The following is a 12204-nucleotide window of genomic DNA, read 5'->3' on the forward strand; positions in this document are numbered from 1 at the left end:
TTTGTTCAGTTCTGGAAAGAATTTACGAGTGATCTCGCCCTTTGTCGTCTCTGTCCATCTTTGCTGCCACTCCTGAAGGAGGTAGGTCTGTAGTCGGGCTCTTTCCGTTTTTTGACTGCTTGCTGGGTTGATTGTGAAGTCCTGATGATTTGCGGCCACTCCCTTTGAGTGCAAGTAGAGCAGTCCTGCTTTCACAGCTTCTAAATCCAGGGGTAGCGCGCCAGCAAGCACCTGCAGTGCAGGTGTGCTTACCGTGCGGCAAGCTCGTGTGGTTGTCAATAGGATGGTCCTATGTGTCATATCCAGGATTTTCTTGTTGGTTACCAGTGATGTTTTGGTGTACCATACTGCAGCTGCGTAGATTATTGCTGGGATGAAGGTTGACTTATAATATAGCAATAGGGTTCGTTTTTTCAGTCCCCAATCCTTCCTCGTAATCCTAGCCACTAGGGCTGAGTATCTTCTTATTTTCATTCTTATGTGTTTCAGGTGAGGTATGAAGGATAGGTTATTATCTAAGATAACTCCTAAGTACTTCATTTGCTTGGTGAGTTTGATGGTCAGGCCATTTATTTTTATTTGGGGCGGACGCTGTACCTGAAGAGTTCCTTTCAGCAAGATGGATATGGTTTTCGTCGGTGCAATTTTTAGCTGGTTTTTTGTGGCCCAGTATTGTAATTTCTGCATTGCCTGATTGCCGATGTTTTCCAGTTGGACTCTGGAATCTGCCTCAATAGTAACAATGAGATCGTCCGCAAAGGCCTGGGCCTCAGCCAGCCCCAAGTCCTGGCACAGGAAATCGTCCAAGACCATGTTCCAAATGAGAGGACCCAAGACAGACCCCTGCGGACATCCCCTATGTATGTTTCTTGTGATTTTTTGATAATTTGTATTTATTTCCACTCTTCTGCCTGAAAGGTAGTCTTCCATTGCTTTGTATAAGTTGATTGGTACTGCAGCTTCTCTCAGTCTGTTCAGGACGCTCGGCCACCAAAGTGAGTCGAACGCCCCGGCAAAAGCGACTGAAATGACCAATAGATATTTTTTCCTGCACTCTTGTGCTTTCCTAAGCAGATCTCCAAGGGCATCCACCGTAGAGGATCCTGGCTTAAAGCCAAACTGATTTTTAGCTGCCAGGCCTGCCCTTTCGTAGTGGTTCTGTATCCGCATGTGGAGTAGCCTCTCGTACAATTTACTGACTACTGAGAGCAGAGCGATGGGTCTGTATGATGATGGATATTCTGGGTTCTTAGTAGGATTTTTCAGAATTAGCTTGGTGTTTGCAGTTTTCCATGCTGCAGGGAATTTCCCTGTTTCCAAACATCTGTTGTAGAGGGTGAGTAGGATTTGCGGAGCAATTTCTACTATTTTTTTCAGTATCTCCGGTTCGATCATATCAAGTCCCGGGCATTTGCGGTTTTTGATCCTGGTAGCAGCCGCGCCGAGTTCCTCATGGGTGAAGGGGGGCTCGAGCGCAGGGGTGATATATTTTTCATTTTCTTCGCAAATCTTATGTTGTTCTTGCAGAGTTAGGGTGGCGGGTTCCTTGAAAATTGTGTCGAGTATATTACCCATTGATTGCTCCCAAGTGGTTGTATAGTCTCCTTGCGAGGTCCTGGTGGTGCTGATCACCTCCCCCCTGGGCAGTTTGTTTGTAGTCACCTTGTAAACTACACCCCAGGGGTCAGTTCTTCCTGTTGTGGATACTAGACGCTCCCAGGAACGCTTCTTGCTTTTCTGTATCGCGTCCGTATACTGATTTCTGACTTCTCGATAGCGCTGTCTTAAAGCCTCCACTTCATGTGCAGGCCAAGTCCTACGGGCTCTCTGGAAATCTTTCCTAGCTTTTTGCATCTGGCGTCGAAGCACGGCTATTTCTGGGGTCCACCAAGGAACAGCACCAGGTTTTGGGTTTTTTCTTTTGATTGTTCGATCGCTAATGGTTTGTATTAGGTCTGTAGTCCCCCTCAGAAGGTCATCCGGGTCATTTTGTGGGTTTATACTGGCTGGGTTGCTTTCTATGGCTGTGATGAGCAGGTTTTTGAATGACATCCAGTCTGCTTTGGCAACTGCATATCTGTTTTTCTGTTGGTTTGTTCGTGTTACTGTTGTCAGTTGTCTGATTATTTTAAAGGTGATTGCTCGGTGGTCTGAGGTAGTCCATGCCTCCTCCACCTTCCAGTCAGTCACAAATCCCTCCAAGTTCCTAGTAGCTAGGGATACATCGATCGTAGCCTCCCAGAGGGTGTTGCAAAAGGTTGGCAAGTGGTGAGGTTGATTTAGCACTGTCAGTTGTGATCCTGCCAAGTAATCCTCAAGGAGTTGACCATTTTGGGTTCCACGCCTGCCAGGGGTAGTACTGTGCCATGTCGGGGATCGACAGTTCACGTCAGCTCCTATGATGATTTTTTGGTTTGGTAGGATGTCCTGCAGGCATTGAAGATATTCGATTGCAAAATCTATCTGTTGTCCTGGTCTACAATAGAGTGCCACAACGTACAGGTTCCCTAAAGCTGTATTTAGCTGGGCACAGGCGGCCCACTCCGTGCAGAACTGCGTGATTTTAGTCACTGTGATATTGCTGTTCCTTACCAGGACAGCAGCCCATGGGGTGTCTTCAACTGTGTGTATCACTTTGTAGGTGAGCGGGTAGCCTACAACCCGTTTCCCATGCGAGTATGGCTCCTGTAATATGATGACATCGACGTTTTCCTCTTCAGCTTTAACTCGGATCTGGTCGGCTACTCCTCTAGCCCTCTGCGCATTTATTTGAATTATTTTTAGTATATTTGTGTTGTAAGCTTTAATTTTCGTCCCCATAGTTAATCCTACTTTGGTATAAACTCTTGGCTCGTTGGTATGTGGGACACATGGGGTCTCTCAGTGAATGCTTGTACTCTAGCTTTAAGTTTTTACAGTTTACGCAGGTAGGTCCCACACCTTTGTGGGGACAGGCATTATATTCATGGCCTTTTTCTGAGAAGTGGCCGCATGTTGGGGTGGTTTGTGCACACGTATGCGTGGTGTGACCGAACTTGCAGCAGCGGTAGCACTTCGGAACGACCACACGTTCGTGATATCGGTAGCAGCCCCATTCTATAAACACCCTTGTTTGGTTCTTCAGGGTTTGCCAGGCTTCCGGGGTTAGTTCTACTACCCAGTTTTTGTTTATTCCATCCCTCGCTTTAATGGAGTATTTGGGCATTGCTATCTCTTGTGGATTTTTGTTAGGGATTTTACCCTGTAGGTTTCTATGGTAGAGTTCGTACGCTAATTGGTTCGGTGTGATGTCTTTATCTACGTCGTATATTATTATGGCTGGCCCTTTTCTTTTGGGTGGTTCAGCTGTTAGACCCAAAGTGGCTATTTTCGGGTTTTGTATTATTCCTAGCATCTCTTTCTTTGTCTCGGTTTCTATTACCAGTCCTATGCTCCTCATCTTGCGTATTCCTCTGATTTGGGTTTGTTTGAGGTCTTCCTTCATGGTGCTTATTAGTTTTGCCTTAATTTCTTCACTTGTTGTTATTTCCTCGGCATTTTTGGGCCTTAGTATTACCAGGTTTGGCGTTGGGAGGAGTGTCTTTTTCTTTGGCTGTTCGTTTCTTGGCATCTGTGTCACAGTTGGTGGATTACTCAGTGCACTTGCATAGGTAGGTATGCGCTGTTGCATTTGCTGTGTGACCCTACATTCCTGGTAGGCCTCCAGTTTGGCTGCATTTCTTTCTGCCTCACTGCGAACCTTGTGGAAGACCGTCTCCAGCTTGGTCCATATTCCTACAATATCAGCCCTAAGGGCAGCTGAGATTCTACTTGCGGAGTCTTTCAGTTTGTTTTCAAGCTCCACCCGGAGGGCCAAAACCTGGTCCAGTACCGTTCCATCCGGCAATCTGGGGTCTATGGTAGGCTGGGGCTGCTTACTTAATTCTTCGCTGTTCTCTGGTTGGGGGTCCTCATTGTTTTGCTGGTCTTTCGATTCACTTTGCGATCTTGTCTCCATTCCCGTACTCGGGGCGACATATTTCTTGTATTTCTTTTTTGAAGTTTGTTGTGGCTGTGCTCCATCGCCGTGGTCATTCTTCTCTATAATTTGCAAATCATCATTTTGCTCTAGGATAGGTTGTTGCCTTCTTCGTTGGTGTTCATCTTCTGGCTGAAGTTCAGTCAATTTGTGACTATGGCTAATCATTTTGTCTCAGGTACGGTTTATCGAGACTAATCCGGATTATCGAGGTAGGATCCACACACTCAAGAACCGGCTAGGAATGTTTACAAATGTTGCCGATCGTAAGTCCGTGGCACAATTTCGGGCCTAGCAGTGGTCAATCTAAACTTTTGATTCCCCACCAATGATTGGGGGGGGGGGTTTCACCCAAGTATAGTGGGAAAGTTAATGCTGTGAAAGCAGGTGGTCGCTGCTTTTTGTGGCGATGACGAAGCTACTGCCGAAGGCTGTAGATGGCAACCAGGAGCTCTCGCTAATAGAGGCTTAAGCATTTACACACATGGGGGTCACCCTCCCCACTCAATAATGCAGATCACTGTAGTCACACCCTCCAGTTCAAGAACAATGGGTGAAGCAGAATGTGTGTCGTCGCAGGCCGTCCCAGTGTAGCACGGCGCAGTAAAAAATAGTTCTCTACACTAAGTACATGTTCGAAGCACACGATTTTACAAAATTCGGCGGTTTACGGTACAGTTTGGTGGAGCGGTCCTTCAGCTCAGTTTTAAAACACAGTTTGGGCAACTCCCCAGTCAAGTGTAAACTACCAACGTGGCTTCTGCTTTACATCAGTGCCTCTCTATGGCCCTTCTGCCAGCCACATGGTGACCATTGTAGTCTGACAACAAAGGACACAGATAGAAACGCTGGTAATTTACTAAATTCCCAATAGATATTAAAACTAATCTCACCTACGGAATCCTCCAGATAAGCTCTTTCAGGTGGAACACTTTTTTAGACTGATTTAACATTTTAAACACTTCATTTCCACACAAATTCAGGAGCGCGAAATAACGTGTCCGGTCGTAACGGCCGGCCAAGGTCCATGGTCATTATGTTTAGTTAGGTGGTAGACGTCAGAGTGCCCAGCACATGGATGACTGGACTCAGAGTATCCCAGGAGAACATCGCCCAAGGTATGACACCGCCGCCACCGGCTTGTTTTTGTCCCACGGTGCACCCAGGCGCCATCACTTCCCCAGGTAAACGACGCACACATACCTGCCGTCCACATGGTGCAACAGAAAACGTGATTCATCGGACCAGACGACCTTCTTCCAGTCACTCAAGGTCCAGTTTCGATTCTCTCGTGCCCATTGTAGGCACTGCCGATGGTGAACCGTGGTTAGCATGTACACACGAAGCGACCTGTGGCTACGCAGCTCCATTTTCAGCAGGGTTCGATGTACTGCGTGTTGTGACACATTACTCCCATCACCAGCCTCCCAATTACCGGCGAGTGCGCCACAGTCGCCCTTCTGTCCACGTACCATTCTGGAAAGCTTTCGCTCACCTCAAGCATCGATGAGCTGTGGTCGTCCAACACCTTGCTGGCAGCCCGTGGGTTCCCCCTCCTCGGACCGCTTTCGGTAATTACTGACCACGGCTAACCGTGAGCATCCCACCAGCCGTACCGTTTCAGATATGCTCTGACCCAGTCGTCTGGCCATTACAATTTGGCCTTTGTCAAATTCGCTTAAGTTCGCTGCCTTTCCAACCTGAAGAACAAGAGTAACACTGATTAACGGAACTCAGTATCAGGTGATTTTTGTACCATGTCCTGACCTACGCATAGTTCACCTGCAGTTTCTTCAATTTGCATAACCACTAGCTGGTCATAATGTTTTGCCTCATCGGTGTATATACATTTAAAAAACGTGCGGCAAAGAAACATGCTCTAATCCGTTACAGCATATATATGGAATTCGAGCTCAAGTCTTTTTAACAAACAGTCGTAAGGGAGGATTTCTAGACAATTAAATGCACGTGTTGCTTGGATATAATTATGAAAACTACTACTAACTTACCAAAAGGGAAGGAAGGAAAGCAAATGATTCTATAGCGGTTTCATTACAATTACCAATCTGTTGATGGATTCCAACTGATTGAATGTCCTCTGGCCTACCAAACCAAAGAAGATAAAAACATAAAGAGATAAAAGGTAGCACAGTAAACAAAAATTCTTTTCCTATGTACATCTGAAGACCTAAAAGAAAAAAAAAGTTATATTTTTCATATCCCATTAGAAATTAATTAAATAGTGCACAAGTATATTGACAATGAACCTCTTACAATATTTATATGAATTTTTATAAGAATTAGTACAAAATTCAAATAAATAGTAACTATTTATTTGAATTTTTAGTTTTTATTTTTCATTAAAAAATAGTTAGTTACAAATAAATACACTGTGTGATAAAATAAACAGAACACAGGAAAAATAGCATATTTTTTCTGGATTCTAAACAGATCCCAGAAAAACAGTCCGCTAAACAGTCCTCACAGCGCTCAACCACTAAACAGTCCTCACAGCGGTGTTCAATGCTCAACAGAATTGAATCTATATGATTCTGTGGAAAAAATTCTATTTTTTCACCAGCACAGACTTCAGTTCACCAAGTGACAGAGGAGATCTGTCAGCGTGCAACGCGATGCCCAAGGACGTCCCACAGAAGTTCAATCAGATTTAACTCTGGTGATCGTACTGGATACGGGAGTCGTACCATATCTTCAATTTAAAGATATTGCTCCACCACACAGCTCAAGGTGCAATGGCGTTGTAATACACGAGAAGAAATTCTAAGCAAACTGCACGCCTAAAAAAATCGTACATGGGGTTCAAGGGTCTGTTCTCGGTGCCTCTGCTCAGGTACAATACCTTTAAAGCATGAAGAGGTGTGCAGCTATTCCTCATTATTCTACCCTACACGAGAACACCGCCTCCATTGTAAGTGTTCCTTTCTCTGATGTTGGGCCCTCTTGAGTAGCACAGTTGGTAGAATTGCCGTCCTCCGCACATCAGGTGGAAAAGACCTGAGTTCGAATCCTGTCGATGATGTGAGGAATTTTTATGAGCCTTTTTCACAACATAGTTGAGTTGGTTTCAGGTGTGGGGAGCTAGTTGGTTTCAGGTGTAGGGTCGTAGTCGCTAATGCTCGTAAAACCCTACAACAACAACAACAACTTTGATATTGAAGGGACAGTAACGTTTTACCTTGTTGTTTTCAACAAATAACGTCTTAAATCTGTTTGTAGGCTAAAACGGAACTCAGGAGAAACCAGAACTGTATCGCAGAACTGAACATGACATTCATCTTCTTGTTCATCCATATACAGGCCTCAGAGAAATATTTTCTCGTAACACAACCAGCCAATGAAGTATCCCATTTCCATTGCAAAAGGGTTATTAATTCATTCCAAATTCTTATACATTCATATTTAGCATCCGAATCTAAATTAATTGCGATTCCAAACAGTTCTTAGGAAATTTTAGTTTAAGTCTGACACTAAATAATCTGTAAATCACGTGTAAGCCAAGAGGCAGAAAACCCGGCGGGTTGCAGTGAGGCCGTTGAAACTGAACAGCAGGCTTTCAGAATACTAAGTAACATTATTCTCTGAAGTGTCATCAATTCAGCTTGAAACTTTGCAATTTTGAGCCTATGGAACCAAATCTTTGCTGCATAGGCCACCACAGGGAAAAGTACAGTTGTATGGCAGAGCCTCAAGTATGATGAAATGAGTGCGTCCTCTAGACAGGACCCAATAATTTCGAGAAACTCTAACTATAGCATTGGAAAAGAGTTTAAATTTGCACCAAGACTTGACAGATGCGTCCCAAAATTCAATTTATAATCAATAATATCACCCAACAATTTAGTTTCTGGGACTATAGGGATTTCAATGCCAAATTTACATGTAAGTGGACACTGCATGTCAAGTTTAGCCACAAGCATCATGATCTTGGAAGGACTTATATTCAATCTATTTTCGTGAGATCAATTCTGTAGATCTAGTAGGACTATTTTAGCTCATGCTTCCAAAGCAGATCTTGAGTTACCGCTAACGAGTACTGTAAGATCATCATCGTAAGCAATTATCTTGGTATGTTCAAGTGATCTCTTTGTCCAGTCTTATACCACCAGGGTAATTTGGTGGATCCCTGAGGACTCCCTCTAGACCCGTCACGCAGAATCTGGTTATGCTTGAATTTGACTGTCAAGAAACGGTTTGTAAATTAGCTCTTGACAAGAAGATATAACCATTGAGGATATTTTGCAGAATGTAGACATTCAAGGGCATCCTCAATAATAACGCCCAGCAATTTAGTTTTCAGGCTATAGGGATTTCATTGCCAATTTTACATGTAAGTGGACGCCGGATGTCAAGTATATCCGACCAAGGAAATCAAAGGCACCCTCGAAGTCTATGAATATCGCCAATGTATATTTGAAGGCAAAGTTATCAACATGGCAAATAAAACCGACAAGGGCATCCTCATATGACCGGCCTGGAAAAAAACAAAATTCGTTGCATGCAAGAAGATCTTTTTCAATCAAAAGAAAGTTCAACCTTAGGCGTTCCAACAATTTTCCCAAATTTGCGAACAGTGAAATTGACCGAAAAGATCTAGGCTTATACAGTGGGTTATCGGGCTTTTTAATTAATTTAAGAAGAGCAGTTTTCCAGAGCTCCTGAGAGTGTCTTTCCTCCAAGCATTTGTTAAATAATTGTTTTAGAATTTCTGGTTTAAGTTTTGCAGTTTGCAAAATAAATAAATTCTCAAGCATATCCATACCAGGACATTTTCGTATATTGATTTGCTTTACAACTGTCTCTAACTCAGCAGTAGTAAATAGTTTCGAATAAGATATAGATATGTACAAGGAATTTTCAAAGCGAATACCTCTATGAATTTCAGTATCACAACGCAAATGCGCCTGAATGCTTCCACACACCGGGTGAAAAAGATCTGAGTTAGAATCCCGTCAATGATGGGAGGAATTTTTATGGGTCTCTTTCACAACGTGGCCGAGTTCTTCAGTCTCAGGCAATGATAGGTGGTTTTTACTACCGGAAATTCTGGTTTTTCGTCGAGCAAAACAGAAAATTGACCTCAGAACACATGCAATTTACAGGCAATGCACACGGAACAACATGGCTTTAGTTGCCGATGCTTCTAAAAGCAAACAAGAACTACACCAACCTGAATCATCAACCTGAACAAGTTGTCAAGTATCACACTACAGATTAAGACCAGTTTTCAGTCTCGTTCAATTATGTACAATATTTCTGAAGACATCTTTAGTTATAAGTTTGCTTCTCATAATTTTGTATAATAGCCCCATAACAGCCCCCACAGCTCAGCGTTCCCAGAGCTCTGTAAAGAATCGGACATAGTTTCCTTTTTTCCTAGAGGCTCTTGTCCTAACAGAATTTTTCAAAAGATTAGTATACCCACTGGGGATAACTCAATTACTTCAAGAAGCAAATGTCTATGGCTAAGATCCTAACACCCATCCAACCGTCCATGACCAATAGTGAATTGTGTGAACAGATTAATTATAAGCTTCTGAACTTATTCGTGTACTTAGACAAATTTGGCTTGGCCCTAAATCCGCAGAAGACTGTAATTATGGTGTACTCGCTCAAAAAATCCCCTACGCTCGTACACCCGAAACTTAATGGCAAACCTATCCCAGTTGTTGAGACGCATAGAGATCTGGGAGTAACATTTGATACGAAACTTACGTTCAAGTCTCATATTGACCTGATTATAAAGAAAATGAACTACTTACGTTGGGCAACAAAACAGCACCTCTTGCACGTGAAACAGACTGCAACAACCGCACGATATTTAAGAACCACAGTGTATTCGGTCATTTTGTATGGCGCAGAATTGTGGGCGTCAGCCACCCCTACCGACATTAGGAGAATATATGCAAGTGAATTCTGGCTGCTGAAGTGGGCAAACCATAAGCATCATCTCCCTCAACAGTTAAGGACCACGCAGCTCTCTGAACAGCTTAAACTGCAGCGTTTACCAGACATCATCGCCTGGAAACGATTAATAACCGCAATCAAAATGATGACTGGCACGATATCATCACCATGCTTCTGGCAGCTTTGTGAGTGGCACATCCCGCCATCTGCATTAAGAGGTACAAAATCCTTGAGAATGAAGACCAACAGACTGAAGATGGCCGACAGGTTTATACCCGCTAGTGCGTTAGAATCAATTCAGTGCCTAACACGTATAGGAATTGACCCACTAAGGCTCACAGAAGATCTAAAATATAGAAAACAAACCGCAGTGTGGTTCGCTGAGGCTACTGTTGCCTAGCAGTTGTGTGAATTTCTGTCAAGAACTGTGTGTGTGCAATTGAACAATGTATATCTCTCACAAGTTGATCAGTGGATGCGATGTCAAGATGAACTTTTGTATTACAATTGCCAGGACTCTAGACAGAAATGTAGTGAAGAGTAATGCAATTTATATGTCATCTTTTCGTGTATATTTATTGTATATTTGTTGCCCTTTCTTGTATATTTTAGACATTCTTTTATTCACATTTTATGGTAATCCCCTGGCATTTTCTGCCGTGAAGGGAATTTGTCACTTACCAATGTAAACCTATATTTAAATTTGGTACGACAAATAAAGATTTATTTAATTTCTATGTGCCTGATGAACTTGTTTCCTAAGAACAGAGAAGTGCGAAGACCACCAAGGACAAGTTTTCACATTAGCACATTTCTCCTAGCAGATTTATACGACGCTTTTATCAGGATTTTTCTGAATATAAGAAACAGTTTCAGACATGGTAACAAGGCCAGAAAAAGCCGGAGCAAGAAAGTACCTCCCAGTCAATAATATTTAATGAAAATCGTTTGAATTCAGGCACTGTTCTCTCAGAAGACAGTGAAGGGACAGACCAAGTAGCTGAAACAGTAAAAGAGTTAGACGGCGAACACTGCACGTCCATGAAAGTTGGAGAGTCCATTTAGGTACATCCGTCTGCCGATGCCCAGCTTCAAGTCGTCCAACGGTCCGACATCTCAAAGAATCATCTAAACCCGCAGTCGCCAACCTTTCGGACCTCACGGACCACTAAACTCAAAATTTTGAAACCCATGGACCGCTACCATGATTTTTTTCCACAGTAGTAATATTCTAAATATTAAATGGTACTTAACTTGTTTTTGCACTCCAAGTTATTTGCAAAAAAATTGGATATCATTAATGTTAATATAATTAATAATATAATGGCCATATAATGATAAAAAAGTATAATAAATAAACGCAGATATATTGATTATGAAAAATGCAAAAAAAAACATTTTAAATTTCATTTTATTAAAAAAGAATTAACAGAAACAATTAATATTAACAATTATCAAATATCGAGTGCACCTCGACATAGAGGTGTATAAAGGATTAATTATAGCAAAATAATCAGCGTGACATTTGTTGCTGCTTGTTTGAAATAAGCTGTTGGATTCTTGTCTCCAATGACGATACTGCAACAAGGAGAGCCGTTTGTATTTCTAGCTGACAAGGGTACTTGTTTTTAATTGCAGTAACTGATGAAAATGGAATTAAAATTTTGATGGCCTTTTCACTCAGCACTCGGTACTCACTTTTTACGGAAAGCCAAAAATGAGATCTTGTTAGGGACGAGTGGAATTTACCTTTGAGACTGTCGTCGGATGACAGATCGATTAGGCTTTCTTTTTATTTAATGTTCAAATTACTATCCCCGATTTTTGCCGAAAATGGATCTATTATCCACGTATTTCCGTGTCTGGGGTCCTCTTCCTTTGGGTAATAACGATCAAAAGAGTGAGTGAGCGAATGCAAGTGCAATCGAACAAGAGTTATTACCTGATATCCTCCTGTTTCATATAATCATCAAAATTTGGGAACATCTGCAGATCTTCTTCAGGCAACTGCGTTTGCCACAGCAATATCTTCCTTTGAAATGCATCCATTTTGCCTCGCAGTGTGAACACGTCCGTAAGCTGTCCTTGCAAGGACTGTTCAGCTCGTTTAACAGAAAATAAAATATCTGCCAGGTATGCAAGCTTGACTAGCCAATCATTGTTCGACAAGAGATCATGGAATCTCGAATTATTTTGCTACTGGAAGAATAACTTGACTTCTTGGCGCAGGTCGAACAATCGAGTTAGCACTTTGCTCCTCG

The 12204-nt window shown here is 42.5% G+C and overlaps 1 protein-coding gene across 1 annotated transcript in view; it reads right to left on the reverse strand.

The window, feature by feature from the left end:
* Positions 1-12204, reverse strand: part of LOC150076894 (uncharacterized) — a 37809-nt gene that overhangs the window by 2993 nt on the left and 22612 nt on the right. Inside the window, exon 6 of the mRNA XM_090386388.1 lies at positions 6028-6206. Coding sequence (XP_090242514.1) covers positions 6028-6206 — 179 coding nt within the window. The remainder of the gene's footprint in view (positions 1-6027; positions 6207-12204) is intronic.

Source organism: Mastigoproctus giganteus, chromosome 12, assembly GCF_048544385.1.
Source record: "Mastigoproctus giganteus isolate SK-2022 chromosome 12, ASM4854438v1, whole genome shotgun sequence".
NCBI classification, from domain to species: Eukaryota; Metazoa; Arthropoda; class Arachnida; order Uropygi; family Thelyphonidae; genus Mastigoproctus; species Mastigoproctus giganteus.